Below are 27,130 nucleotides of genomic sequence, written 5' to 3'. Positions count from 1 at the left end.
AGCTGCACCTGTTTTGCACTGAGGTGACATTTCGATAAGGAACCCTTTGTGCCAAAATGATATTCTCTTCCCTCTTAAGTGCATACACATCTGTGTTGAGGCGGTTTGGATTACTTCATCCAATAACAAGCACTGTGCTCCCGGACATGTACTGCACCTGATTCACCTCTAAAGGTAAACACAAATGCAATGGCATGTAAGTTTAAGTAATGTTGAATCTAGCTTCCCAAGAGACTACCAGTCTATCATTACTCTAAAGTAACGACTAATATGAGGACTTTCACAGTGGTAAACTTAGTAGGCCAACATGTATTCAAGTACTGTACATTTTTTGAGGTACTTTTGGGTATTCCATTTTCTGCCACTCTCCACTCTCTACACCCAGTTCAGTTACTTTGTGGATTCAGATTATTAATACTAAATATCATGAACTAATTAATGATGATGTATTACTATAGATTAATTAAACTACCCAGTAGTATAAGACGTAGTTAGAATCTGCTCAACCTTTACCAGCTGCAACATTATAAACATGCATCAGTGACTCTAACCCAATGTGTCTATTGTGCATAATGAGTACTTTTACTGTTGGTGGCCTACTTTAGGTGTATTTTGATGCTGACACTTTCCCAACCCTGTTTTTTGAAGTAATTGGCTCCCACCTCTGATCTCCACCCATCACTACTAAGTGCTTCGTCATTGTAGCTGCGACACCGCCTCTCTGTGGAGACCTGGCCCGGTGAGCTTCTATCTTGTTCTGTAGGGAATTATGGCAACAAACTAAAGGTGGAGGAAACTCAACAGAAGAGACCTCCGTCCGCTCAGGTATGACGCTGTTGTTGTGTTTACGTTTGCACACCTTTTTCTGCAAGTTTTTTTTTCCATTTCCCGTCTGCACGCGGCGGGCGGCAGTTCGTTTAGAGTGCATTGCTCGTATTTAGAGGGATTATGTCCAGCACGACGAGGTCAGAAATGTCTGTGCTGTTAGCCTACCTGTAAATAAGAAACAGGACTCCTAGCCTACTTGTAGTCTGTCGAGTGTATGCTGGCAATTATCAGACATGTCTGCCAAAGGTTTGTTGTGAGGTTGCCCTCACGAGCCCAGAGACTTAGGGACAGATACTTTATAAAGCAAAGATACCTAGCTTGATTATCATAAACAAGACAACACAAGCTAAACAGGTAGGTTATCCTCGAGGAAGTAGGTGCATGGTGTTGGTATGTTTATTATGCTGATAACAGATGTAGAAATCTAGAGGAAAACCAGTGTTAACAGAAGTATTTTATACTTGAACAACTGATTTGGGTCAACTGTAACCTGGCTGCATACACTGTTTCTGGATGCTAGCATTAGGCTATATGCTATACTTTCAAATAGCTATTCATGTTGTGATTCAGGCCCATCAGCTATGTGATACTTTCGTAGTTGTTTTGTGCAGTATTCACCACGTACGTTCAGCAGTGGACTGTACATCTCCTTGACTATATGTGCTGCCATCTTTCTGATTTAATTTGTGTAAACATTCTATTATATGTCACATACTTAAAATAGGTATAATATTGAATTGACGCACTCTTTTCCCCCTCTCTCTGACCTGGTCTGGGATTGTCCTGCCATCTACAATGACCTTCTACATTGATGTGAGTATCGATCACTGACTTAAGTTGTATGAAAAAAGTATTGAGGTGTAACAAAGACATCTGAGCTGGTGTCTCGCTCATCAATATTGCTCATTTGGAGGGTATTGCACTGACACAGCAACAATTATTTTACCTTAATATATATGTATATGAACAAATCCCCCCTTAATGTACCACAATATGATTTAAAGGTAATGCAGTATAGTATAATTATACTTAAGCAATCCTGCTCTCAGCTGTGGAGAAGCATTTCATTTATATTTATGCAACGATTCAATGAAGTCATCAGTCCTTATAGAGACTATTACATATGAATTATTCATGATTTCTATTTGACATGCCTAGCACCTCTGGGATCTGAGTGAAGACTCTGTATCTTCTACGTGTTAAAATGCATCTCTAACCACCATTCTTTCTTTATTTGTGTGGAAAAAGGTTGCACTTTATTATCTGAAAGAGAAATGTACGACATCTTGTTCAACGTTCGGCATCAAACAGATCTGAAGAATAGATTGTGAAGAGCTTTAGTTACTGAAATAACCGTACACTATAATAATAATAATAATTATCCATCAATTTTATGTAGCACTTTTCAAAATACCCAAAGACACTTTACAGGGCAGAGACAAACAAAAAAAAGAGAGAAAGACAGAGGAGCAAACAAAACAAACAAACATAACTGCTGCTGGTAACCTGCTGGTGCCCACACCAAACTAGTTTTGGGAGGGGTAGTGTGACAGTGTGACCCCGAGTCAACTGGACACAAACACGTCTTTATCTCTCACGAACACATGCTCCCAGCATACCTTACCCCTCTGTGCTGACGTAGAGGAGTATTGGCGGGGATTCCCTCTCCCTCGCAACAAATAGTTAACGTTGAAATAGTTATTTGATATTTCACCAGTGTTTTTATTATGTAACTTAAAGTACACATATTTATAGCAAGATTGCACTGTATACAGTGTAGAGGAGATATCGTATTTATTACTACAGTGCAATGTTTAATATGTGAAGATATCTTTGGGGGAAATTAACATTTGGCCAGTTTTTACTGCAAACCTGTCAGACTGACTGTTCAGTCGAATCAGCCACATGCTTATGGAGAGTTCATTCATTTGCATCTCCACCGGGTGGCAGTGTAAACTAAGAAAGTGCAGCCATGTACAGTAGCATCAGATGATCACAAACACAATTCAGCATGTACTTAGGTGGCCTAGAATGTCTGCCACAATCTGTTCAACGTACCGTGAGCTCCAGGGCTCGTAGCTGCTTCTTTTAAAGATACCTCAGATGACATCCAAGTGCATGCATAATATAAGCATTTCATTTCCAATCTGGCTCATCGCTTAGCATTGTCTCTGGATGCAAATGTTTATGGCAGTTTTACTAGCTGCTAAAGTCCTGACATATTCTCTGTATTAAGTTCTAGCACATGATGCTATGAATCTAAAACATAATGTCCCGACTCTTCCCCTTTTTGAGGAACCATCCCGCTGTGTAATTAAAATTTTCTAAGATGTGCACGAAGGTGAGAATTCAAACTTGGCCCAAGACAAGAAGGATGTCTGCTGGCAGAAACATGGAACCCTGGTTCATGAATTCTTCATAACGTAATGGTGCACTATGAATATTGATGCGCTGTTACCATCAATCCCGTTAGTGCTCTCGAGAGCTTGGCTCCCGGGGAACAAATAAAACCCCCTGCAACCATGCCTCCATCACATGCACTCACAATTCATATTTAAAGCATATTCAAAGCTACGCGAGTTGTTTTACACACGATACGGGAGGTAACGCGGCGTGTTGCTTGTGTGTGTGTGTGTGTGATGCAGCATTGGAAGTCAAAGAGAGATGTTTTGGTGGAAGGGGTATGGGACATTATATAATCACTGAGTGATGGAGCAAGAGAGGGAAAAAGATGTTCCAAACAAACATAACCCCCACGCACTCAGCTGGAGTAATGCACTGCACCGTGGCTCCATGTGCGTGTGTTTTGCCTGTGTTTTTGAACAAACGAGAAAGAGCGACCGGGGGAAACAGAAAGTGTGCGTCTGTGTTTTTGGGTGTGTCTACTGTGCGAGCGGGTCGTCTCTGAGTCTGTGGTTGCAGTCTGTCACTGTCTCAAGGGACTGTGGGTCTGTAAGTGCTGCTCCTCGTCTCCTCGTCTCCTCCCCTCTCAGTCCTGTCTCTCCTCCCTCTCCTGGGTCCAGCTCAACACCTGCTCCGTGCAGTATAGGCGCAGGGCAGGGCAGGGGGGTTCCTAAGCAACTGAAAGCTACGGGAGTAGTTCATGCACTTCTTGTTCCTCTCCCTCGCGCTTCCTCTATTATCTGTCTGACTTGATCATGCCAGTTTTTGTGCTGTTTATGTGTTATCTCTGTGTTCAGCGATCAAAGTCTGAAGAACACGATAACCGACTGTTACTGTGCAAGAGGGACATCTTCTGTTTCTGTGGTTTAGTGTCTCCCTTGCGTCTTAATACCTCTTTTTGGACTTTATGACACGATGTACTGAATCATCTGTGTACTGGTAAGACTTTTTCCTTCAAATAAATTGCCCAGAAAACACATGTGACACTGCTGTGCATGCCACACGAACTTGCCTCTGTGACACAAAGGTGATGGTGACTTACCCCGTGTAGCTGTGAGAATAATGAACCCCTTTACTCCCCCCCCCCCCCCCCCCTTCTGTGTAATGGGGTCAGGCAGATGGGTGGGGACCATGCCTGGGTCCATAAAGACTGCTGGTGTGTATGCCAGCGGGTGTGTGTGTGTGTGTGTGTCGCTGGTTTGTTTTTGGATTTGTAGATAAGATGGTTGAGGGTGGATCGGTTGGACATATTTCCAGTTCCTAATACATTAATGTAACTGCTTATTTTAATATCTTACCAACTGGCTCAGGGTTGTAGTCCTGACACCCTCGTGCTGTGCAGACGAACGCACCACGTTGGTGCCTGAAAAGAGGGCAGGCCTCTGAGGAATATGCTTCTGGACATTGCACTGTGTTAATGATTGCACTCCTTGGCCCGCCTCACTCCATGCCTGTTTGGGACGAGGCATAATGTGTTGTACCGACATAGCGATGAGTTGTGAATGTACTTGACAATGTAAAACCCCTTTTCTTAATTCTAAAAGTACTGACACAAATATAAATCTGTCCATTATCTGCAGATTTGAACGCTTGTGGATGACTGTTGTTTTTTATTTAAAGGTTAGATTGCTGCAGCATCTTAACATATATGAAGAAAGCAACATATATAAAGCAAGCCTTATATTTAGTGCAGAGCTCCTCAGCATCATAATGAAAGTTGCTGCCCATCTCCTCCACCCCGACATGCGGGTGTGAGGCATGCTGGTCGGCGCTCAGTTGGTCAACTGGAGTCCTCGGAGGGAGACTCCACCCCTTTACGAGCATCGGACACCTTCAGCACAACAAAGCATGTGTCGCTCCGCTACATTGTTTCTGCTCTGAACGCGCAGGAATACAGGATTTTGTCTGCTTCCGAGCTGTTTGCGTCCACATTGATGCTAATCCCGCAGTAGGTAAGCCTCACATGAAGATGTATGTTCCTCGGGCGTCGGGGATGAATTGGTGTTTATTTGTGTTGTTGCACTATTCGGCGCCATTTTCATGCACAGATTGTTTAAATGCCCCGGCACGTTGGCCCGACGCAGCCAACAACTGTTCGTACGGTTTAATTAAATAAAAAAAAGTTGGAAATTGAAGTGGTATTCTGCTTTAGTGCCAAGCGATACTTGCACGATGATTTGTTGAGGCACATAACAATTATATCTCCTATATATCGCACAATTAAGCCCAGTAGCGCCCATAAATCACAAGTGATCCGTATCAGCGGAGGCAGCGACGGGTTTTCGTCGCGCGAGTTGTTTTTGTTAAAATGAATGAGCATGCAAGTTATTAGTCTGATATAAGAGAGCGCACACTTTTTACAATTTAGGAAAACTCACACTTTCCTAAATTGTCTTTTAATAAGACGCGGTTATAATATAATATTATAATAAGTAATGCAATGGCTAATACAACGTGGTAACTGATGATACATTATTACTAAATGGGGGAAAACGAATATATTTTATTTTATCATCTGTGACTCATCTTTACAAGTATAGAGGTTGATAATATTCAATGATGATATAGTATTAAAGTATATGATGTATGGGGGAAACAAATCCTACATTTGTATTTTTTTAATATGACTAAAGGTGACTTGATTGCCATATTTGATCCCCCAACTCGTTCTTATGTGAAGTAGTTATTGTTCCACATGATGCACTTCATGTCGGGGTGTTCTTGCTCTCTGTTAAGTGTGTTACAGATATTTCCAAGCATGTATCTGCAGAGATGTTGTTGTTTTTTATGCTGTTTCAGAGATGAGAGGCATTGCTTTTTGGATTTAATTTTCCGCTTGACAAGACTGGCTTTTACCCCAAGCGGGATGCACGGGTTAGAAATATCCATGTTTTGCTGGAGGGCGGCATATGTGAATGTGTGTCTGTTCCTTTGCCACAATGTACTTAAGATAAACTCATCCAATAAGTCTCATCTCCATCGATGATACTGCTGGATTTATATATAGATATAGTCAGATAATCTTTTATGAAGTGCTGCAGATATGACGTAGGGAGGATGAGGGCGAGACGGAGACGTTAATGCATCAGGACTGGCAAGTGCAACAGAAGTTAACACGGAGGTTAAGGAATGACCGAGATGAGACCCGGCTGCTTCGGGGTCTCCTGTACACTGCTGATTCAGCAGTGTTGTGAACGCAGAGCTGCCGACGGATGTTTTCGGTTATGCTGTGTGAGAGTGAGGTCACCGAGACCCGAGAAGAGCCTGCTGGTGTTAATCCTCTTTTGGGAGTTATGACGCATTCGTGCCGTTAGACTACTACTTTGTTGTGTGTGCATTACCCCAGTTTAGTTTACTCGTACCTTCATAAATGATAGTCTCTGGGTTTTCCTAGCTTAAAAAAACATCTTTTAAAAAAACAAGCGTTGCATAATTTACACAGATAATCTTTAAATCAAATTATATTTAATTTAAATATAATAAATTGAGTTCACAGTACAGTACACCTTTATCTTCTAACTCAAGACTCTTACTTTGAAGACTCGGATCTGGATGTTGTGTGTGTCCATTATCAAAAGCAGCACCTCTTTCATAATGTGCACTGATGTACATATGTGCTGTTCTTTTGATGGGTTTTGGCTGAGTTGATGTTGGAGATGGATTCAGAATTGCTTTCAGGTCAACCGCAGTAAATCAATGAAGCTCCTTCACGCGTTCCCCATGTCGGTTCAAGTTACAGCGCCGGGCTCACAGACCATCTGTGTGTATCGATCAGCCAGATAGGTTTACACAGAGGACCTGACTAAAATACACTTTTGTAGACAAACGCCTTTTTGTTGAGTGTACGGTATTACGCATGTACACACAAAGAGGGAAAGTGTCACAGATTGTATGATTACAGCTCTTCACAGTTTTGAGTCACTCTATATACGCCTCCCCGTAATCTTGAAAGCAGTATTATTTTACATCTTAGGATCGTTTAATAAGAAGTACATAGACTACAATAACGATGTTGCTGGGCAGACTTGTGTGCATGAACTGCACATAGAAACAGTTTAGCCAGTCACGTGTTGGCGTTTATTTTGGCATGTGTGCCTGTGTTTACTTAGAGAGGTTAATACAAGCCACCATGTGGCCAGAGGACTGATATCTTGGCTTTCGGCTCATTTCTGTTGAATTTCAACCAGATAGGCGGGGCTCCTCATAAAACCATGAATCAGCACAGCTGATCGCGACTGTGCTTCTGCCAGGCTTCTCTCGCTCTCTCTCTCTCTCTCTATATCTTTATCTCACACACAGATGCACGCACACCCAGAGAGACAGACCTGAGAGACAGACGGAGAGGGAGGGAGACAGATTGCTGCTGAGTGAGATAGATACTGTAGGCAGGTAGATAGATGGAGATAATCTCACTTGGTCACTTGGGGAGGATGATTAACTCTAAACTCCTTCTAATTCCTTCAGCCTACTCTCAGTACCCAGGGAACATGCTTTATTTTTGTCCTAGTGTTCGGTGAATTCGCTCAAAACAAATGACATCTTCCTCTGCCGGCTCCAAGACTTAGCGGCGTTTGCATTAGCGGCCGTCCACACATGTGTGCAAATGTGCAAATGCGTGTTGTGTGCAGCACACTGGGAGCAGAAATAGATAGCTCATCTTTAAAGGCTAATGAGTCCCTCCATCCTGAGCACATGTAGCTATTTATACACTATACCTCCTCTGCAAGCTCTCCCGCGTTCAGCCCTCTCGTTTCATTTCATCACACGCAAACACAGCAGCAGCGCTGCAACCTCACGGGCAAATAATATAAAAGGTTTTGGTATCTAGACAACTTCCTGAAATTGTTTATTTCCCAAAAAAACTTAAGACTTGGATTCATTTTCAAATAGAGTGAGGTTTGGCATTAGTAGCAGGCCACTGAGCTGGCACGTTTGCATAATTTTAATGAGGATTATTAATGAATTGGAGCTCACACAGTTTAAAGCATGTGAGCTACGGTAATTAATTGTCACAAAATGCTAAGTAGTTTGATCTCCTAAAATCAAGCCAGGCATGACCTTTCCTGAGAGTACAATTCACCGAGTCTTATCTAATTTCAGATGGTCTTCCTGTGGGAACATTCAATTCTGTTGCAATTCACAGAAACTGTAAATCAAATCCAAATTCAACTCCAGCCGTGGCGTCAGCGCCTGATCCAGCAGCTCTTTGCTTGAGGGTGGTCTACTTCATCTATAATTTAGCTCATTGGAGACACTAATTATATAGGATTGAGGGCAGACTTTTTTTAATGTATTTTTATTGCAGTACAGCAATATTTCATCTAATTACCTCCAAACCAGAAAAAGAACCGTGCATCATATTATGAGAGATTGATGCTGCTTTTGTTTTTGGGGGTCCTGTGGTGTGGGTCACGGTGCGGGTTAGTCCTGCTCAGCTGGCTGATAGCAGAGATGTTAGACAGGCAGCACAAAGTAGAGGAGGCAGCAGACACGAGCTCAGCTGGCCCATTAGAAGCATGTCTGTGTTCTGACAATCACAATTGAGATGACGGAGCATTAAAAGACCCAGAGGAGCCCGGAAGCATTGATGCATACCGGTGTGTGTGTGTGTGTGTGTGTGTGTGTGTAGTGACCTAGGGAATAGGCCTATGGGGGGAAGGGTAGGCAGGATTAGTTATAGTGTGCAGCACAGTTATTGGTCACTGGACACAAACAAAGGGAGGGCTAAAGAGGATTTGGTCTGTGTGCGTACCCCCTCCTCCCCTCCTGCTGTCCTGCAGTGCCACTGGGATGTGTATGCTATAGAGAGGGCCAGGCTGCACCCTTTGGGACGGCGCTGTACATCTGGAAGATTGGCCTGTCTGTCTAGCATCCCCCCCCTCCCCCACTCTATACAAGGTGGAGTGGGACTTGAGTTGAACTCCATATAGAAGAGACAAACACATTTGTCATCACTTAGACAATGCCGAGTACAGACAGGATGCGAATCAATCGTCAAAGACGAACAATGTGATCGACAGTAACTGATATATCTTAGGAGAAGGTGTAGTGGGATTGCGTAATACCTGCAGTGTATTGCAGTAGTTTGTGTGATTTAATCAGCTGGTTAGAAGTTTCTAAACCAGATCTCTCCTCTCGCTGCCAAACTAGGGAATCAAAGTCATGTTGATGGAACTCCAAGGCTCTGGGACTGTGTGACTGTTCGGGGACCGACGCTAACGATTACTGTCATAAATGGATTATTCAGCTGATTATATTCTTGATTAATCAATACATTATTTAGTCTATAAAATGTGAGATAATTATGAATAATGTCCCGCCCAGTTTCTTAGTTTTACAGTTTGTCTGACTAACAGCCAAACTCAAAGATGTTCAATCCATAGTCACTGAAACAGATAATTGAGATGCCTTTAAAAAATGAGCTTATTTTTTTATATTTCTGCATGAAAAAGGACAATTAATTAATCAGCAAAATTGTTGCGAATTATTTTCAGTCAATCAACTAATCTTTGCAGCTCTCGTGACTGTGAGTCACATCATTATATAATAGCTAATTTAGGCAAATATGCTTGAATTGTCACATATTGACAGCGGTCTTGGGGTCAGCCATAACTACTGTACATACGGTAACATATGGACTTCGGTCTACAGTATTTCTGAGTCCGATACTGATAAAGCAGTCCGGGCCGTTAGTTTGCAACACTACCCACTTCCTAATTCATCAAGAAATACGAGTTTGAAATCATTTATTGACAGTTTTTACATCATATCGTGGTGTAAATGGTCACATCGCCTCGTCCTAGTGCCTCAGATGACCTGTGCAGGACGGGCGTGTGAGGTGAAGAGCCGGGCCTGCTTGCCGAGGACGATCCAGGCGGTGCTAATATGAAGCTCCAGAGCAGAATGCCTCCTTTGTGTCAGTGAGATTTAATGAGTCTGCGATGGGCAGCGTTGTGACGCTCGCCCTCAGAACTCTGTGTAGACACAGACATGCTCTTCAACAAGGAGGGCTATTGTGTGCTGAAGTGATGTGTGTGTGTGTGTGTGTGTGTGTGTGTTTGTTTGAGTTAATCTGTGGGCGGCAGTTGGCTTCCTGTTTTATGGAATTAATCTCTTTAATGCCACTAACAACTTATAGCAGCAATCCAAGTTACTCATTGTACAATTTGCTCATGATCAGCTGTAAGTGAGAATTATGAAGCATGCATACAGATCAACTTATTTGCAAGATAGAAGATTTTCTTTTTCTTTTGCATCATCCGCATATATATCATAATTAATCGATTAATTGTTCAACCTATAAAATGTCACATCGTGACCATCACAGTTTGTCAAACAACAAGATCCTAAAACTAAAAGTTATTCACTTAAACAATAATATAAACAGAATCAACTACGCATTTAAAAATGTAAATGTTTTGCTTGAAAATGAGTCAACTAAAAAATGAATTCACTAATTGTTTCAGCTCTAGTTGTTTATCATAGTCCTCGGACATGAACATTAGTGAGGTCACATTGCTCTATACTTCTTGTACCAGTATAGAACAATCCGTGTATTACATTTGCCATTCACAGCAAAGTGAAGTGTTTCCTAGTAAACACGGGCTGATGGACAGTCCACCGCTCCTAATCTTGTTTGTTGTGTTCCAAGTATAGTCCGGCTGTGTCGCACACTGTACAGCATCGTGACCTTTTTCTCCATCCTCGACTCTCTTCTGTTCTCCTTCCCAGTGGCTACCATGACAACAGAGGCAAGTGCAGTGAGCGAGGCCGACACCGAGGGTAAGCCGAAGGCCGGCGGCGCCGAACCAGAGAACAAGGAGAAGCCAGCGTCCGAACCGGACGGGGAGCAGTCTAGCAAGAAGGCCCAGGAGCAGGCGTCGGAGCCTGGGCCCGCTGACGTCGCCACCTCCCCCGAGGAGGAGCAGCTGAAGCCTCGTACCCGGACCTCTGCTGGCAAAGGCCTGTCTCGCCTCTTCTCCTCCTTCCTCAAACGCCGCTCGCAGTGCTCCGAGGGAGAAGGGTTTGAGGCAGAGAAAGCCGCGGAGGATAAGTTGGACAAAGAGGAAAAAGCTGACACGTCAGAAGAGGAGAAGAAGGAGGATGTGAAAAGTGAAGAGAAGGAGGCTAAAGCAGAGGAGGAACAATCTGAGGTGAAAGAAGTGAAAAAGGAGGAAGAAAAAGAACAGAAGGAGCAAAAGGAGAAGAAAGAGAAACAAGAAGAAAAGGTTGAGAAGAGGGGCAGTAAAAAGAAAGAAGCCAAGAAGAAAGTGGAGAAAAAGGAGGAGGAGGAGAAAGTGAAACACGACGAGGAGAAAAAGGAAGAGGGAAAGAAAGGGGAGCAAAAGGAGGAGGAGAAAGCACAACAGACTGTAGAAAAGGAGGAGGAAAAATTGGAGACAAAAGAAGAACAGAAGGAGACTGCCGAAGTTAAAGAGAAGGAGGCAGAAGCCGGAAAGAAAGGGAGTAAAGAGAAGGTTACGAAGAAAAAAGAAAAGGAGGACAAGGTAAAGAAGAAGGAAGAGGAAAAAGCAAAGAGGAAAGCAGAGGAAGACGAAAGGGTGAAGAAGAGAGAAGAAGAAAAAGCGAAGAAGAAAGAGGAAGAAAAGGCAAGAGAGGCCGAAAAAGCAAAGAAGAAAGAAGAAGAGAAGACCAAGAAGAAGGAGGAGGAGAAGACAAAAGACGAGAAGGCTAAAAAGAAAGAGGAGGACAAGGTGAAAGAAGAGGTGCAGAAGAAAGAGAAGGAGGAGGAAAAGACAGAAGAAAAGCCACAGAAGGAAGAGGAAAAAGGGAAGAAAAAACAGAAGGGGAAGAACAAAGGAAAAAAGGAGGAGAAGGAGGCAAAAGGCCCAAAGGAGGAGCAGGTCAAAGCACCGATTGCAGCTCCAGAGCCTGAGCTTAAAACTGAGCCCGAAGCTGAACAGGCCCCCGATCAGCACTCCACAAGCAGCGCTGAGACACAGGTGAGTGTGACACAAACATTACACACGACTTGGAGGAGAAGGTTGTTACCACTCTTATGTAAGAGGGGAGACGGGGAGAAACAGCCCGTCTGAGGCGACACAATCCTCCTCTCAATATCTGTAGTGACTTCCTGCTGGTTGGCACCGTGATAACAAGATTACAGGAGGCTGCTGCTCCAAGCCAAAACACTAGTCATGCACATTCATTCACCCCCTGCCGTTCTTACACTTGTACTGATTAAACAAAGGAGATGAAGCAATGGTGCCAGGAGCCGAGCTGTTTCCACCTTTCTACCGTTTTCATGCTAGCCTAACCGGATGCTGGTTGTAGCTTCATCTTTAAAGGACGGGTCTGATATTGATCTTCTCATCTAACTCTTGGCAAGAAAGAAAATAACTGCATTTGTCAAAATGTCAAAGTTTTCCTTTTAATCACCGGTGTGTACGAATTAAGAAAAAACATTGTCTCGTGTCTACAAATCCATGCAGCAGATTGGAGTGTAGTGGGGGAACGAGGAATGTTTTTTTTCTTTCTTATGAATATTTGATGATTTGGACAGCTTGATCAGTGAAAGTAACGACGCTGATTTGAGCTGAAAAGCTTGGCCTGCAACTAAAATGTTCCATGCTGGTGTGAAATATACAAGCAGCAGCTACAGCAGAATAGCTGTTTACTAAAATCTGTAGTCATATTAAGTATAGCCCTATCATAATAAATAAAAATAAAACATGGAGTCCTCCCACGTTCTGTTCATCTGTATCTTACACACTTTGCAAATGTCTTGTTTTGACTTTCATCAGCAGGCTCCGGCGGAACAAAAGGAAGAAGCTGCGATAAAAATGGAGCCTGAAGAAGTGAAGGAGGAGGAAGAAGCAGCCGAACAGGAGAAAGAAGCCAAAGGAGAAGAGAAGACAAAGGAGGAGGCAAAGGAGGAGGAGGTGAAGGAGGAGGCGAAGAAGGAGAAGCCTGTGAAAGAAAAGAAGACGGAGAAGAAGTCAGAAGAGGCTAAAGGCCCAAAACGTCCGAAAACCATGCAGTGCAAAGTCACCTTACTGGACGACACTCAGTTTGAGTGTGAGCTTGATGTAAGAGACCTCACACGTTACAGCACGTTGTCTTGAGTTTGAGTGTTGGTTATGAAGACTGAAGAGTGTCCCTCTCCCTCTGTCTGCTTTTCTCTCTCATGTAGAAACATGCTAAAGTCCAAGACCTTCTCACAAAGGTGTGCGACCACGTCAACCTGCTGGAGAGAGATTACTTTGGCCTCTCTACCTGCGAAACCACAGCCAGCAAGGTAGGCCGCTTTTCCCCCTCCTGTAGTTTTAGTCGCTCTGCTACAGCAAAACGACATATTTTACATGACACTTGAAATGGCTGTGAGCAGTTGTTCATTTAATTCCCCCCCCCCCCCCCCCCCCCCAAATGTCTGCAGACATGGTTTGAATCCACCAAAGAGATCAGGAAACAGGTCTCAGGTGCTGTGTATGAGTTTGCGTTCAGCGTGAAGTTCTACCCTCCGGATCCAGCACAGCTTACCGAAGACCTCACCAGGTGAATGTCTCCAGTGTTCAAGGAATAGTTCCTCATTTTGGGAAATCTGCTTATTCTCTTGAGACACAACATGTTATTAAGTGAGCTTTGGAGGTGCTGGTTGGCACATTTTAACACCTTGGTCAGAGCCAGGCTAGCCGTTTCCATCTGCGTCCAGTGTTTATGCTAAGCTAAGCGCCTGTTGGAATTGGCTTCATATAGAATATATACATGAGAGCGGTTTCCACCGTCTCCTCTAACTCTCAAGCATGTATGTCACCACAGCAGAGTCTTTTATCATGAAAACATCTCCATAAGTGAGCTTATTTTTCTTCTTTCACATCTTCTTTAGGTACTTTCTGTGCCTTCAGCTGAGGAAGGACATTATGCAAGGCGTCCTTCCCTGTTCCTTTGTCACACTGTCCCTGCTGGGCTCCTACACAGCCCAGTCGGAGCTCGGAGAGTACGACCCAGAGGTCCACGGGCCAGATTATGTTAAGGATCTGAGCCTGGCCCCGGGACAGAGCAAAGAGCTGGAGGAAAAGGTGATGGAGCTGCACCGCACGTACAGGTAATCAAAGGGGGGGATGGGCATCGATCGTAGCTACAGAGTGATGTTTTGACAGAAGTTCTCTTTAAGTTTGAGAAAGCACAATTCATCAGACCCGAACTGTGAAGGATCTCTGCATCTTCAGCGCTTATATAACTGGATGATTTGACAGGTCCTTAGAATAACGATGACAATAGAACTTTTATTGGAAAAGACCCTTTTCATCTCTGTGTTTTTTCTAGGTCAATGAATCCAGCCCAGGCAGACATTATGTTTCTGGAAAACGCCAAGAAACTTGCCATGTATGGAGTTGACCTGCACCGAGCCAAGGTAGGTTTTTTGATTTGAGTTTTGTTACCGGTTTAGATTAGTGTTGTGTGGGTAAACTGATGGCGCATGGTGTTCATGGGAATTCTAATGTTCCAGTATTTACCGACTCCCTCTGTGTCATTTTACCACAGCATGCTTTTATTACATCAGTTGCATCCAGATTTTAATTACAGAATTGATGTCAGCCCCCTTTCAGAAAAAAATAGGAGAGATTAATGTCGTTTCAAACTCGGGTGACCTCAACTCCCTGTCCTCTGTGGTGTGAGGAAGTCTGCCTCCCAGTGACTGGTCGCTGGAAGTGCAGGGTGATGGTGATGGTGATGGCGATGGCATGCAGTGATGCAATATCATAACCTTTCATCCTGTTTCTACGCATGCAGGATCTTGACGGTGTGGACATCACACTGGGGGTTTGCTCTGGTGGTCTGATGGTCTACAGGGACAAGCTGAGGATCAACCGCTTCCCTTGGCCAAAGGTGCTGAAGATCTCTTACAAACGCAGCAGCTTCTTCATCAAAATCAGGCCGTCAGAGGTAAATCTCAATTCACATTTTCCATTCAGTTTTTTTAAATATATTTGTGTATTTTGTACAGTAAATAGATTGTTCTTCTTTCTACCTCATGAAAACCACCAATATTTGATTCTCGGTTATTCTGTAGCTATTCTTATAGTAAACATTTCATAAATAAGGTTTCTAATTTAAGAGATTGTCTTTTAGAATTGACATGATTTACAATACGTTCATTTTATGAAGCTCTGTTTGTCATACTGCATGGCAGAATAATGTCAACATACGGTCATTGTATTCCACTTTGACTTTTTGTTTTTTCACTTACAGCAAGAACAGTATGAAAGCACAATCGGCTTTAAACTGCCAAACTACAAAGCATCGAAGAAGCTGTGGAAAGTTTGCGTTGAACACCATACCTTCTTCAGGTAACAAGTCATCTGAATGACACTTCTCTGCCCAGCAACGGAGGTCATGTTACGGCTCTGCCTGTCCTCTAGATAATTGGTGAACTGGTCTCTGCAGCTTAAGCCTCATATTGGCTCCCTGGCAGTTTGACCACAGAGGGAAAGCTGGATACCTATAGTCTTGGCCTTAGAATTAAACCTCAAAGGTTTTGTCTACTTCATGAGATAAAGGTTGATGTTGTTGCTAACCTTGTTGCATAACAATGAAAACTTTTAGGGATTGCCAAATCCTTTAATTTGAATTGATGTAATGTTTGAACTCCTGTTACGTGGGTCTAGATCTGAGTGTGTTTAATGTAGGCTGGATGAGAACATAACAAACGTTTTGTTTCCCGCAGAGTTCCAACAGTGGAGCCCCCCTCATCGCGTCGCTTCCTCGTCTTGGGCTCTAAGTTCCGGTACAGCGGGCGTACGCAGGCCCAGACCCGCCAGGCCAGCTCCTTGATTGACCGTCCAGCCCCTCGCTTCACACGCTCTGCGAGCAAGAGGCTGTCCCGTAACCTAGATGGAGGTATGTGCAGGAGTGTGAGCCCATGTTGGAATATCAAAGGACAGGTTCCATAAGCTGCTCTCTGACGTGTTTCGCTCTTGCAGCTGGAGATGAAACTCTCCAGTTCCTGCAACAACTCTCGGCATCAACCAGGTGTGAGGTTGATGATTGGTCGCTGATGCTGTCATCTGACAAACCCCGGTCTCTTCCTGAATTCCCAGGTACCAGGAACTGTGTGGAGCCGCAGCATCGCTTTCTGACATATTTTGCAGCATTTCTTAAATTCTCGCTTACAGTCGGCTTTATCGCATCATTTAACACGCTTGTCCGTTCTGGCTAATTTGCTTTTATGCCTGTGGTCGTTACGAAAACATTGCCAGTTACCTGCAGCACAGATGTTTAACTTGTCAGAACACTGACCGTACTCTGACATGTGGGTAATGTCACCCACCTTCTATCACCGGGGTGACGATGGTCACTCTGAAGGAAATAAGGCGTTTCCTCACACGCTTAAGTACACGCGGTCATTTCCAGTCTTGAAGCTGCTGTTCCTCATTTTTTTTGGGCAATTTCAGAAGTTGCCGCTTGATGTGCGTTGCACAATCGCTTTCATTTGCTTGCAGCTTGTACCTTTTATGTTCAACATCCTAACTGGCCGACTCACTCGTCACTGCTCCAGTGGTTACTTTACAGGTTTTCCCTCTTCATCTGCTCGTGTTGTAAAGGATGAGAGGCATCTTTTATTCGGCTTTGTTCTAACCGCAGCTTACTGGACTCACAAATGCTTTGGCATCTGGCTTGGTCAGAAACGTGCTTGAAGCACTATGAAGCATTCACAGTGGCCGTCATCGCTCCAGCAGAAGCGTTACATAACTGCCATCTCCTCGTCGTCTCTTCACAGCCACAGGGGACTCTGGGCAGACTTTCATTGAGTCCTGGGAGGAAGTGCAGTCTGTTTACGCAGTCACAGTACAGGACAATGAGACCGGGCAGACTGGCTCTCAAACCGTCACCCAAACGGTCAGTCAGCCGTGGCAGGAGCTGCCATCTGATGAGCAACAGCAGAGGAGAAAGGAGGACGAGTGGTCTGCACTGCTCCATCGGCATCCTCCTTTTCCCTTTGTTGCACCTTTTGATTTTGTGAACCAGCCAGGTATTTGCACTTTCAATGCCTGATAATGGTCATTTGGCAGTTTGCTAAAAGGAATCTTAATCTTTCACTGAAGCTTTGATTTTTAAAGAACACGCATCAACATTTTGTGACCTCCTATCACGTGGTGCTGTTCAGCATTTTGCAGTGTGAGATTTGTGTGTGTTTGCCCATCCGGTATATAATGTTCAGTATTGTTTCTCTGATGTTGTCAGCTAAGCTCAGCTTGGCAAAAATGATCTCTATGGAGCGCCTATTGCAACCAGCTCGGACACGGCAAGATGATTGGTTCCTTTACTTTGACCGAATCTTAAGCCTCTCCTCGCTCGAGCGTGTTGACAAATCATGTGAGTTTCAGAATTAGAATACATATGGGACAAACCCTTTTACAGTCTGCAATATGAATCACGTTTTAGTTCCTTTCATGGTCATTGTTCCCCTTTTTACTCCTACCAGTGTCCCTCCTAGCTCAGCTCCAGCTCCAGCTCCAGCAGGAGGACGAGCAGGGCATGCGTGTGGCGGAGCAGAAACTGACCATTGAGAGGCTGCAGGAAAGTCTGATCTCTGACGAGCTGACAGAGATGGGTGTTTTGGAAAGGAGGCTGAGAGAAGTTAGGGATTTAGAGGATAGGCTCCTGGAAATGGATGAGAGGGCAGAGCGACTTCAGGAAGTAATAGAAGAGGAATTGGGTAAGGAAGAGGTAGATCAGTTAAGAGAGGAAGAGGGCGATTTTGAGCAGGAGAAGCAAGTTGAAGGTATAACAGAAACAGTCTCGAGGAAATCTGTGAGGACAACGGAGCCCAAAGAGGAGGGAGTGGATGAATTAGAAGAGCAGATAAAGCAGGTGTTTTTAAAATACTTGTTACCTGAAGAAGAAGAAGAAGAAGAAGAAGAAGAAGGGGCTGAGATGAAGCAGGAGAGGGAAAAAGAAGTGACGGACGAGAGTCTGTCCGATGACCGCTTGAGAGGGAAGCTAAAGGAATGGAGAGATGAGGTAGAGGAGGAGTTGAAGTCTGGATCTTCAGATGTCACTAGTACCACTTGTGTAGTAGCACACCAGAAGGTGCAGCGCAGGACTAAGAAAAGAGTTGCTATTGTAGATGAGAGAGGGCCGAGGCAGGAAGAAATGGAGGGTGTGCAGGTACAGCATGGTGTCGTTTTAGAGGAGAGGCTAGAAAAAGAGAGGAGGAGGCTTCAGACGGAGATACTGGAGGAGATAACTGAGGGAGAAGGCACAGAGAGGCTTCAGGCTGTGCATCGAGCTCAGCTGGCAGATAAGGATATCTGGTTCATACTTTTGGACCGCCCTCCATACAAAGCTGTTCTCAAACCACCAGGTACAGCATGTGAAAATGCCTTTAGACCTCTACTAATCGCTCTAAGACTTACCTTCGCCAATAGATTTGTGTGTACTGTTTTACATACATCATATACATCATCCATAGAGTTGAGCCGAAACAGAACATTCCTCTGAAGCCTTCCTCACAGCCAATGAGTTCAACATTAACATACTAACCAACAAGCTTTCCTGAAATTGTACTTGCTATGAGATGTTGTTATGATGATTGAGTGGATTTGTGGCTTTTGTAATATCTTTACGTTGGAAATAGTTCTTGCCGGTGAGAATAACCTCACCACACGCTGTCCTGCTGCTTTTACTGTCAGCTTTTTTGGCGCTGCATGTTTCCTCCCATGTTCAAAGACTCTGTGTCTTCACTGTCACCTGTAGTTGCTACTGTGGAACGTGCTCAGGTGGATGAAGGCGAGTATCTCACCTCCCAGACTGAGATTACAACATATGAGGAGAGAACAGAGATTGTAGTAGAAGAGAGAACAATGAGAGAAGAAGAAGTGTGGCGTACACCAGAGATCCCACCACCAGCACCACAGGCCGTCATAGAAAGAGATGACTGGTTTGTGTTGCTGGATGTTGTTCCCAGAGAAACGCCTTATGTACCACCAGGTACTGCTCAAACTGTGTCTGTCTTGCTCGCTGATATACAGGAAGTGTGTATCACTGTTAGTGTAAAAAGACTTTCTCCTGCTTTTACTCACGTCAGTTACCTTGAAGGGAGGAGAACAGCTGGGTGCAGAAGGTTTTGTCTCTGTGGCTGGAACTGCAACCGAGGAGGATGTTAGAGTACTAATAGCTGAGGAGACAAAGATAGTAGAAGAAGCACCGCGACACCTACAAGAGATGCCACAGCAGCCACTGCCTGACAGGGATGATGACTGGCTTTTGTTGCTGGATGTTGTTCCCAGAGAAGCAGCATATGTACCACCAGGTACTGCTCAAATCCCCCGTGTTGCTTTTCAAAACGTTGGCTCTCTTGTGCTTTGTTTTCTGCTTGCTCGCTAATATACAGGAAGTGCATATTGCTGCTTGTGTTAAAAGATGTTCTGTCGACTTTACTCACGCCAGTTACCTTGAAGGGAAGAGAACAGCTGGGTGCAGAAGGTTTTGTCTCTGTGGCTGGAACTGCAACCGAGGAGGACGTTAGAGAAGTAGTAGCTGAGGAGACAAAGTTAAGAGAAGAGGAGCCAAGCCATCTACAAGAGATGCCACAGCAGCCACTGCCTGACAGGGATGATGACTGGTTTGTGTTGCTGGATGTTGTTCCCAGAGAAACGGCATATGTACCACCAGGTACTGCTCAAATCCCAAATTATCAAAGCAATCATCCTGAGCTTTGTGGACGCTCTTATTCTGAAATCCCCTGTACTGTCAACAGTGTTTGAGGATTTTTATCTCTTTTTTTTTTTTTTTTTGTCTCAGTTGCTGTTGCGGAGCGTGTTGAAGTGTCCCAAGAAGAACTTGTCTCTCTAGTTAGAATAGCAGCCGATGAGGAGGGAGAACAAAGAGTGGAGAGTATGGCAGCAGACACAGAAATGAAACGAGTGCTGAGTGAAGTTGTAGCACTGCCGCAGGCTGCGAGAGAGATAGAAGATGACTGGTTTGTGCTGCTGGATGTTCCCACTAGAGAACAGTCATATGTGCCACCAGGTATTGTCGCCTTTCCCTCCAGGCCCATCACAAAGACGTACAGACTTAATGCTCATTCATTCTGTTCGTCATTAGTTACCATTGCAGAGTATGTTCAAGTTTATCCTGAAGAAAGCACATCTGCTGTGGCTGAAACAATAACCGTAGAGTCCAGGGAGGAGGTCGTAGGTGAAGAGATTGTGGTGCAGAAAGACGACAGAGGACAGCAGGAAATGTGCCAGCCAGTCAGAGACAGAGACGATGACTGGTGTCTTCTACTGGAGGTTGTTCCCAGAGAAACTGCCTTTGTACCTCCAGGTACCCACAGCCTTTAAGTCTTCCTTTGGTAACTGTATAAAAGATGATGTCTCTGTTAGATTCTTCCCTTTTGGCTGAAGTTTGAGTATAAATCCTGTTTTACTTTCAGTTTCTCCTGCAGTACCGAGCCTAATTTATCCAAGCGTTCAACCTCCCCAAATGAAAGTGATGAGCCTAGAGCGGAGGTTGCAGCAGGTTGATCTTGAACAGACTAGACTGCAGCCAGAGAGAGATGAAGACTGGTTTGTGCTGTACGATGCTGTTCGTGAAAAGCCAGCTGTACTACCATCAGGTACATGTAATATAATATGTCACACCAGAATTTACTCTGAAATATTATATTCAAAGACAATTCCTGCAGCGTTTAACTTGCTTTGTTTGGTGGATACACTATTGTCCCTCGGCTTCTTTGACTCTTGTCTGATTTTGTGCCAGTTACTCCTGTTGAGATTATTCCGGATGTGAGGAAGACGTTTGAGGTTGAGGTGACAACCGCAGAGACTAGAACATGGGAGAAGATGATAATTGGTGTGGACGGCAGGCAAGATGAGACACGTCTGTCTGAAATTAGAACTAGCCAAATTGCATCACCGTCGGAGAGAGGAGGAGGAGATGATTGGTTTGCCCTGTTCGACATCATCCGCGAAAAGCCTGTTGTCAGACCGTCAGGTACCTTTCATTGACAAAGCCTCTACATACGCTGTGCTAAACGGCTCCATTGAGTGGTGACTCATAAGCTGGACTGCACACACACACACACACACACACACACACACACACACACCGGCTGCTTTCAACCTTCAATAGCTCGAGCAAAGATTACTTCTAGATGTATTTACCCTTATTTCTCTATGTTAGTTGCTGTGGTTGAGCATGTGGTGGATGTGGTGGCAGCCACTGAACCAAAACCCAAATTCATCGTGGAAGACATGAGGCCCCCTGTGGAGTTGTCGGCGATTGAACCGTCACATCCGACACCAGTGGATGATGATTGGTTTGTGCTGCTAGATGTTGCAGCAAAAGTACCAGGTATTCTGCTGTTTGTGTGTGACTGGAATCAGACAGAATAACATTGTGTGTGTGTTACCGTTTTATTACATATCTCTACCTGTTCAGTAGAAGTGGAATTGTGTTCTGACTGACAAGGCTTTGTGTGTATTCTACGCTAGCGGCTGTGGACGAACGTATCGGTACACGTCCTGAAGTAAGAACAGATAAAGAGTGTGCAGCCAATAAGCAGAGAATCACTCTAGTGGAGGAGAAGTGGCAGCAGGAGAAGGCGGTACAGCAGAAACCGCCTCCAGCAGTGAGAGAGGTGGAAGATGATTGGTTTATTCTCTTGAATGTGGCCACTAAGAAATCAGGTATAATAAAAATGATTTTTACATCGATTTAGCGGGGCAGTCTAATTCGCTATGCATGCAAATGTCGTTATATTTTCTACTTTATTTCAATATTAATAGCCGGTTGTGTGTCTGTGGTAGTAGTTGTCCCCGAGCGCATCCAGTTCCCAGCGGAGGAGAGAATTCCAACAGCTGTGGCCAAAACAAGGATCGCTGTTTCTGAGAGAAGTTCACAGTTTGAGAAGCGGATCCTGGAGGAAAGAAGTCCGCTCACACAAACGCACGTCAATGATGATTGGTTTGTTCTACTAGATGTTGGCCTCAAAGAGTCAGGTATTTCTCACCTCTTTGGGTTTTTTTTGATTTTGCAGATGAACAGCTCGCACGTGGTCACGCTTTCTTCACACCACGAAAAACGCTTCGCAACATTTGCAGCCCGTTTACAGGATACGCGGACTTTTCTTTCCAAGAGGAACTGTCCACAGACGGAAACGCACATTCTCCATCGTTCAAGGACCTCTGATCGCGCTTCGCATATTGAAGAAATAATGCTTTCTTAACCTCAGCATTTCACCAGTTCAACCACTTTGAGCTTTACAGCCTAACGTCATCTAACTTTGCATCTGTCGTCGGATCGCTACAAGAACTAATCCGTGCTTTTGCTCTCATCCCACTTTGTGGACATTCGCTTCTGACCCACATTCGCTTCTGACCCACCTCCGATTTTGTCGTGTGCTAAGCGAGACTAAACGGAGCATATGAGGTACAGTATACCCCTGCAGTGTGTGCACATATCTGATCACATCGAGGCTTAACACTGTAAGTATGACGTGGCCGCTTGCTGAGATGCGCTATTGTGTGTTACTATATTTAAAATGCATTTGACTCACTTAGGGGATTCGATCATGTCCGATGTGGGCGCAGTCTTATCCCTCCATAACGCATTGTGCTGAAACACATTTCCTTTTGTTAACGTTTGCATTTTGTCTGTGTTTGGTCTAGCGGTGAGCACACAGAGAGGCGCCCGTCCCGTCAGCGCTCCGGTCTTCTCCCAGGCTGCTCTAGCCGAGGCAGGGATCCCTATGGCTCCCTTCGATCTGCCCCAGACCTCCACTCCCATCAAGACCGGCCGCAAAGAGGAAAGAAAGCTCGAGGTCACTGTAGAAGCTGTGGAGCCCTCAAAAATGGAGGCCATGGCTGCGGTCAAGGTATTGAATTTCACTCCTATCACTGGTTTACATGTTTGTGATGTAATTCAATCTAAATGGTTACGTTCAGGAACAATGTAGCATCATATACAGTATGTGTGTGTGTGTGGTAACCATATATGCCTCACAGAGCAGCTGGTTCCGTTTTAAAAGTCAACAGATTATTCCTGATTTGTCCTCATAGCTATTGCCTGGGAATTGGGATTGTAGGTGATGATACTATAACGTATGAAGACACACTTTTTTTTTAAATGTAATTGCCTCATAGTCTTAATTAATCAAAGTAGCAAGCAGAGCTGGTTCTCTGTGTCTGAGTGTGAACTGTGTCTCTCTTGCTGCTGTAGCCAGCAGTTTGGAGGGACCAGAGACAAGTAGACTCTTCACTGATGCCCACCGTCAATGGGGACATTCAGGTTAGTGTCGGCCGCTGTGGGCTCCTGCATGTCGGGCCCTCAAGACGGCTTGTTTCCACTATGGCTTGAGATGTGAGTGTTGGAAGCCAACGAGCTCAGGATTGCTAACATGTGTCCCCTCTCTCCCCCCCCCCCGGGTTAGCACAAGTCTGAGGTGACGAGCACGAAGGTGGTGCGAATGCGAAAGGTCAGATTCTTAGCCCGGTATTCCGTAGCCATCTCTCCACCTCCATTCTGACAATGTCGAGCTCCTCATCCCAAAAAAAAGACTCATCTCACCCTCTTCTCATGTTGTGCTTCCATTCAGTCTTTAATGAAATCCGCATCAGGTTTCGATGCGCATGCAGTAAATGTTACCAGGTAGAACGAATGTAAGAATAGATGGAATATGTAAAGGGAGAGTAACTGGTGATAATAGAATAATATATGTTTTTTACACATATTAGCTGTTTGAAAGTTTACAAAGCACTCATTTCCTCTCATTGCTTGCTGTTGTTGTAAACCCTGGAATGCACACATGCATGATTATAGATTTGTGCACCTTTACTAAAAAGCATGATAACTTTCTATATTTTCTCCTCATTATGAAACTATGGTTCTTAAGTCGGTCCTCTACAGCCTTAGGTTGTCTTTGTCGTTTGCATTAACACTGTAGTGAATTCTTTTAGTGTGCATGTCCATCGTGTGGCAGTTTAATGCCAGCACACTGAAACAAACCCACACTTCTTTTGTTCTTTTTATTTTTCACAGAAAAGAGCTAAGAGAATTGAGGGTGACTCAATTTATATCAGACATAGCCTTTTAATGTTGGAGGTTGGTATCCCTTCTGGAGACGTCGGTCTCTTTCTGTGTTTTCTTGCTCTTTGGCACAGCGGCTACTGTTTGACATCACGCTTGCATGTGGCATGATTCGCACTTCTTTGCATCAGCGTAAATGATTGGCTGCAGATTAAATGATAAATGTCTTTTGTGTGTGTGTGTGTGTGTGTGTGTGTGTGTGTGTGTGTGTGTGTGTGTGTGTGTGTGTGTGTGTGTGTGTGTGTGTGTGTGTGTGTGTGTGTGTGTGTGTGTGTGTGTGTGTTGCAACATAACGAATCCAATTGTTTCAGGAGAGTGCTGTTGAATTCACACCAAATAAGTAGTTTGTTCTGACACCTGCATTAGTACGGTACTCAAACTCCTCCAGGAGGCTGTACTCCAAAACATCCTTTATCTGTCACTGTTCACAAGCAGCTCCAGTTTTATTTGACATCTATTTTTCTCCAGATCACCAGTATTCTCCTGTTCCTGCTTCTGCTCTTTTACCTCCGTCTCATTGTCTTAACCTGCCAGAAATGCAATTTCTCCGCAGTTGTTCAACTTACATCTTTGACCATAGCAATAAAGTTTAAAGTAATTATACTTCTTTGCCAAAGGGGATGACATTTGGAGAAACACTTATCATTAAGTTGCTCTTTAGCACCACAGTAAGTTCAGATGAACACATCTGTTCATTGGCTAGATCATCGTATGTTTGGTCAAATGGGAGTCAATATTTTGCAGATGTAAGTAAAGATCAACTTGGTGCTAAATGTTGCCAAATGAGTGCTGCTACTGCTTTTGTTCATTTGTGTCAAATGAACAGGTTTCCATTCATACTAAGGCTTCATCTTTCATCATGTCTTCCATCATGTCTTCCATGTCTTCCATTATCGCCTCTCCTGCTCTGTGATCTGCAGCCTGTTTTCACTGCAAAACCTAATGCTATGAATAGACCATTAATGTTGTGTAATTATAGCTCCTGCCCATCCAACCCCCCCCAAAAAAATAATGGACTTTGATAAAACATGGCAATGACTCCTGTGAGTCTGGTCTCATGAATCAGCTGCCACACTTCGCTGAAAATCTATCGCGAATCCACAGTTTGATCGTTTCGATGACTCGCCCCATTTCATTTCCTTTAGAATCCTTAATTAAGCCTGCTTCTGCTTGTTTATTTGATCAGCAATAAGTCAACACAATCTGTACAGAAAAAACACGACATCATCTGACTGTCACTTTTCTTGGTTCTCTCCTGTTTGTTACTCTCTCCCAACCTCTGTCTTATCCTTCATCTCCCCCCCCCCTCTCTCCACACTGTCTTTCCCCCTGGACTTGGCTTCCTGTAGGACTTTGATAAGCCCCAGGAGGACCTGCTCAGGCATCATGCCAGCATCAGCGTGCTGAAGAGGAACTTCATGGAAGCCGCCCCGGAGAGCAGGCCCAGTGAGTGGGACAAGCGTCTGTCCACGCACTCTCCGTTCCGCACCCTGGGTATCAATGGTCAGCCTCTGCCCGGTGCTGATGGGGTAAGTCTCCCACAGGAACCCCCCCCCCCCTCGCCTCCAAGTCCCATTTTTTAACCCAAGTCTGCCAGTTCAGGAATTGGAGCAAACGAAGCACAAAGTTTCATTTATATTGAATTCCTGAATGGACTTGGTTGAAGCTGTATTTATACTTGCATCATCACATGTGGTTTCCATGGAGATGATTGTGCTTGATTGGAAAACATGTGTGTGAGCAGTGCTCATGGATTTGTAGCGGAACAGAAGAACCTGAAATTCTTGCTGACGTCTTGTGTCGAAAGAAAATAGTTTCCCCTCTGTTGGATTCTTCTCCGATATGATGAATATATTCACACAAAAGATGTTGATGAAAGAAGGGATCAGGCTCTTCCAGTTGTCCATCTTGGTTCTCTTACACTCTTTGAGTGTAATGGGTTACGTGTGCATGTACGGACCCATTCAAGGAGACCGCATGTGGTGTGCCACACGTGCATGTGTATGAAGAATGCAGTGTGACTTGTTGAATAGGGTCTGTGGTTTTGCTCTTTCACTTAAAAGACGTGCGTGTGCGTGTGCGTGTGTGTGTGAGTGTGAGTGAGAGTGTGTGAGAGAGGCATCTCTGGGACCGGTGGTCCGCTCTCTGAGAACTACCTGTGGTTCCTCTTACCTGCGTCGGATGCCTGTGAGCCCGGACATGTTTGTGTTGCATGACTGACGTTGGAGATATACCGCATGGCTCCGGGATGACTTTTTTGCACGTTCTCACACTGCGCAGCATTTACATTTTCTCTCCTCCCTTTATTGATGAGCTTTCTTTTTTTTGCTTTTAATACGTTTTGCCTTGCACACTTTCCTTTCACACTTGATTTCACCCTTTTGCTTGACTGCGGCTTTCTCCAAGCCATGGTTGTTTTTACATGAAGAGACAATTAGTATTCATGTTGTATCTGCAGTTTCTGCCCAACTCTCCCTTTTTTAAATAGAAATGTAACTTTCACAGGGCTCCATTATAAAACTAATTTCTTCAGTTAAAACATGACATGACAGCTGTTCAAGCTAACTAGAAACACAACTTCTGATGTCAAGTGTAATCTGCATTGTGCGCGTGCCTTTGGGCAAGACATTAACTCCACTGCAGCAAAACAGTTTGGACACAAAAGGTTTTTACTCTTGGAGATAAATGCCTCTGAATGCATCGTGTTGTCAGGATGCATTTGAGTCACATTGAAATCAAAGCAAAGCTAAACTGACAGCTTGGTGTCTGCACTGAGATCAGTACATATGACACCGGTCAAAAGATGCCTGCTGGAGCGGACAAACAAGCCAGTCTCTGTTTAACC

General features: G+C 44.3%; 1 protein-coding gene across 8 annotated transcripts in view; it reads left to right on the top strand.

The window, feature by feature from the left end:
- Window positions 1-1,559: 1,559 nt before the first annotated feature.
- The window catches only part of LOC306782816 (uncharacterized protein), a 28,992-nt gene continuing 3,421 nt past the window's right edge, over window positions 1,560-27,130 (top strand). For 2 of the 8 annotated variants that reach the window (XM_079276281.1, XM_079276275.1), the window contains exons 1-28: window positions 5,122-5,183; window positions 10,963-12,194; window positions 12,996-13,280; window positions 13,385-13,489; window positions 13,628-13,746; window positions 14,078-14,296; window positions 14,518-14,605; window positions 14,986-15,138; window positions 15,445-15,542; window positions 15,920-16,092; window positions 16,176-16,292; window positions 16,973-17,224; window positions 17,437-17,568; window positions 17,678-18,559; window positions 18,952-19,185; window positions 19,283-19,507; window positions 19,645-19,869; window positions 19,999-20,523; window positions 20,633-20,815; window positions 20,959-21,192; window positions 21,382-21,552; window positions 21,693-21,887; window positions 22,008-22,199; window positions 22,869-23,074; window positions 23,419-23,487; window positions 23,630-23,674; window positions 24,238-24,300; window positions 25,635-25,814. In XM_079276281.1, coding sequence (XP_079132407.1) covers window positions 10,971-12,194; window positions 12,996-13,280; window positions 13,385-13,489; window positions 13,628-13,746; window positions 14,078-14,296; window positions 14,518-14,605; window positions 14,986-15,138; window positions 15,445-15,542; window positions 15,920-16,092; window positions 16,176-16,292; window positions 16,973-17,224; window positions 17,437-17,568; window positions 17,678-18,559; window positions 18,952-19,185; window positions 19,283-19,507; window positions 19,645-19,869; window positions 19,999-20,523; window positions 20,633-20,815; window positions 20,959-21,192; window positions 21,382-21,552; window positions 21,693-21,887; window positions 22,008-22,199; window positions 22,869-23,074; window positions 23,419-23,487; window positions 23,630-23,674; window positions 24,238-24,300; window positions 25,635-25,814 — 6,594 coding nt within the window. In that variant the 5' untranslated portion in view covers window positions 5,122-5,183; window positions 10,963-10,970. Of the gene's footprint in view, window positions 1,642-5,121; window positions 5,184-10,962; window positions 12,195-12,995; window positions 13,281-13,384; window positions 13,490-13,627; window positions 13,747-14,077; window positions 14,297-14,517; window positions 14,606-14,985; window positions 15,139-15,444; window positions 15,543-15,919; window positions 16,093-16,175; window positions 16,293-16,972; window positions 17,225-17,436; window positions 17,569-17,677; window positions 18,560-18,951; window positions 19,186-19,282; window positions 19,508-19,644; window positions 19,870-19,998; window positions 20,524-20,632; window positions 20,816-20,958; window positions 21,193-21,381; window positions 21,553-21,692; window positions 21,888-22,007; window positions 22,200-22,868; window positions 23,075-23,418; window positions 23,488-23,629; window positions 23,675-24,237; window positions 24,301-25,634; window positions 25,815-27,130 lie in introns of those variants that run through there. The other 6 variants (XM_079276282.1, XM_079276276.1, XM_079276278.1 and 3 more) reach the window with 6 other exon arrangements.

The sequence above is a fragment of the Melanostigma gelatinosum genome (assembly GCF_949748355.1).
Source record: "Melanostigma gelatinosum genome assembly, chromosome: 9".
In the NCBI taxonomy this organism is placed as follows: Eukaryota; Metazoa; Chordata; class Actinopteri; order Perciformes; family Zoarcidae; genus Melanostigma; species Melanostigma gelatinosum.
Note: the sequence above shows the minus strand (reverse complement) of the source record. Positions and strands in the feature narration are given on the sequence as shown.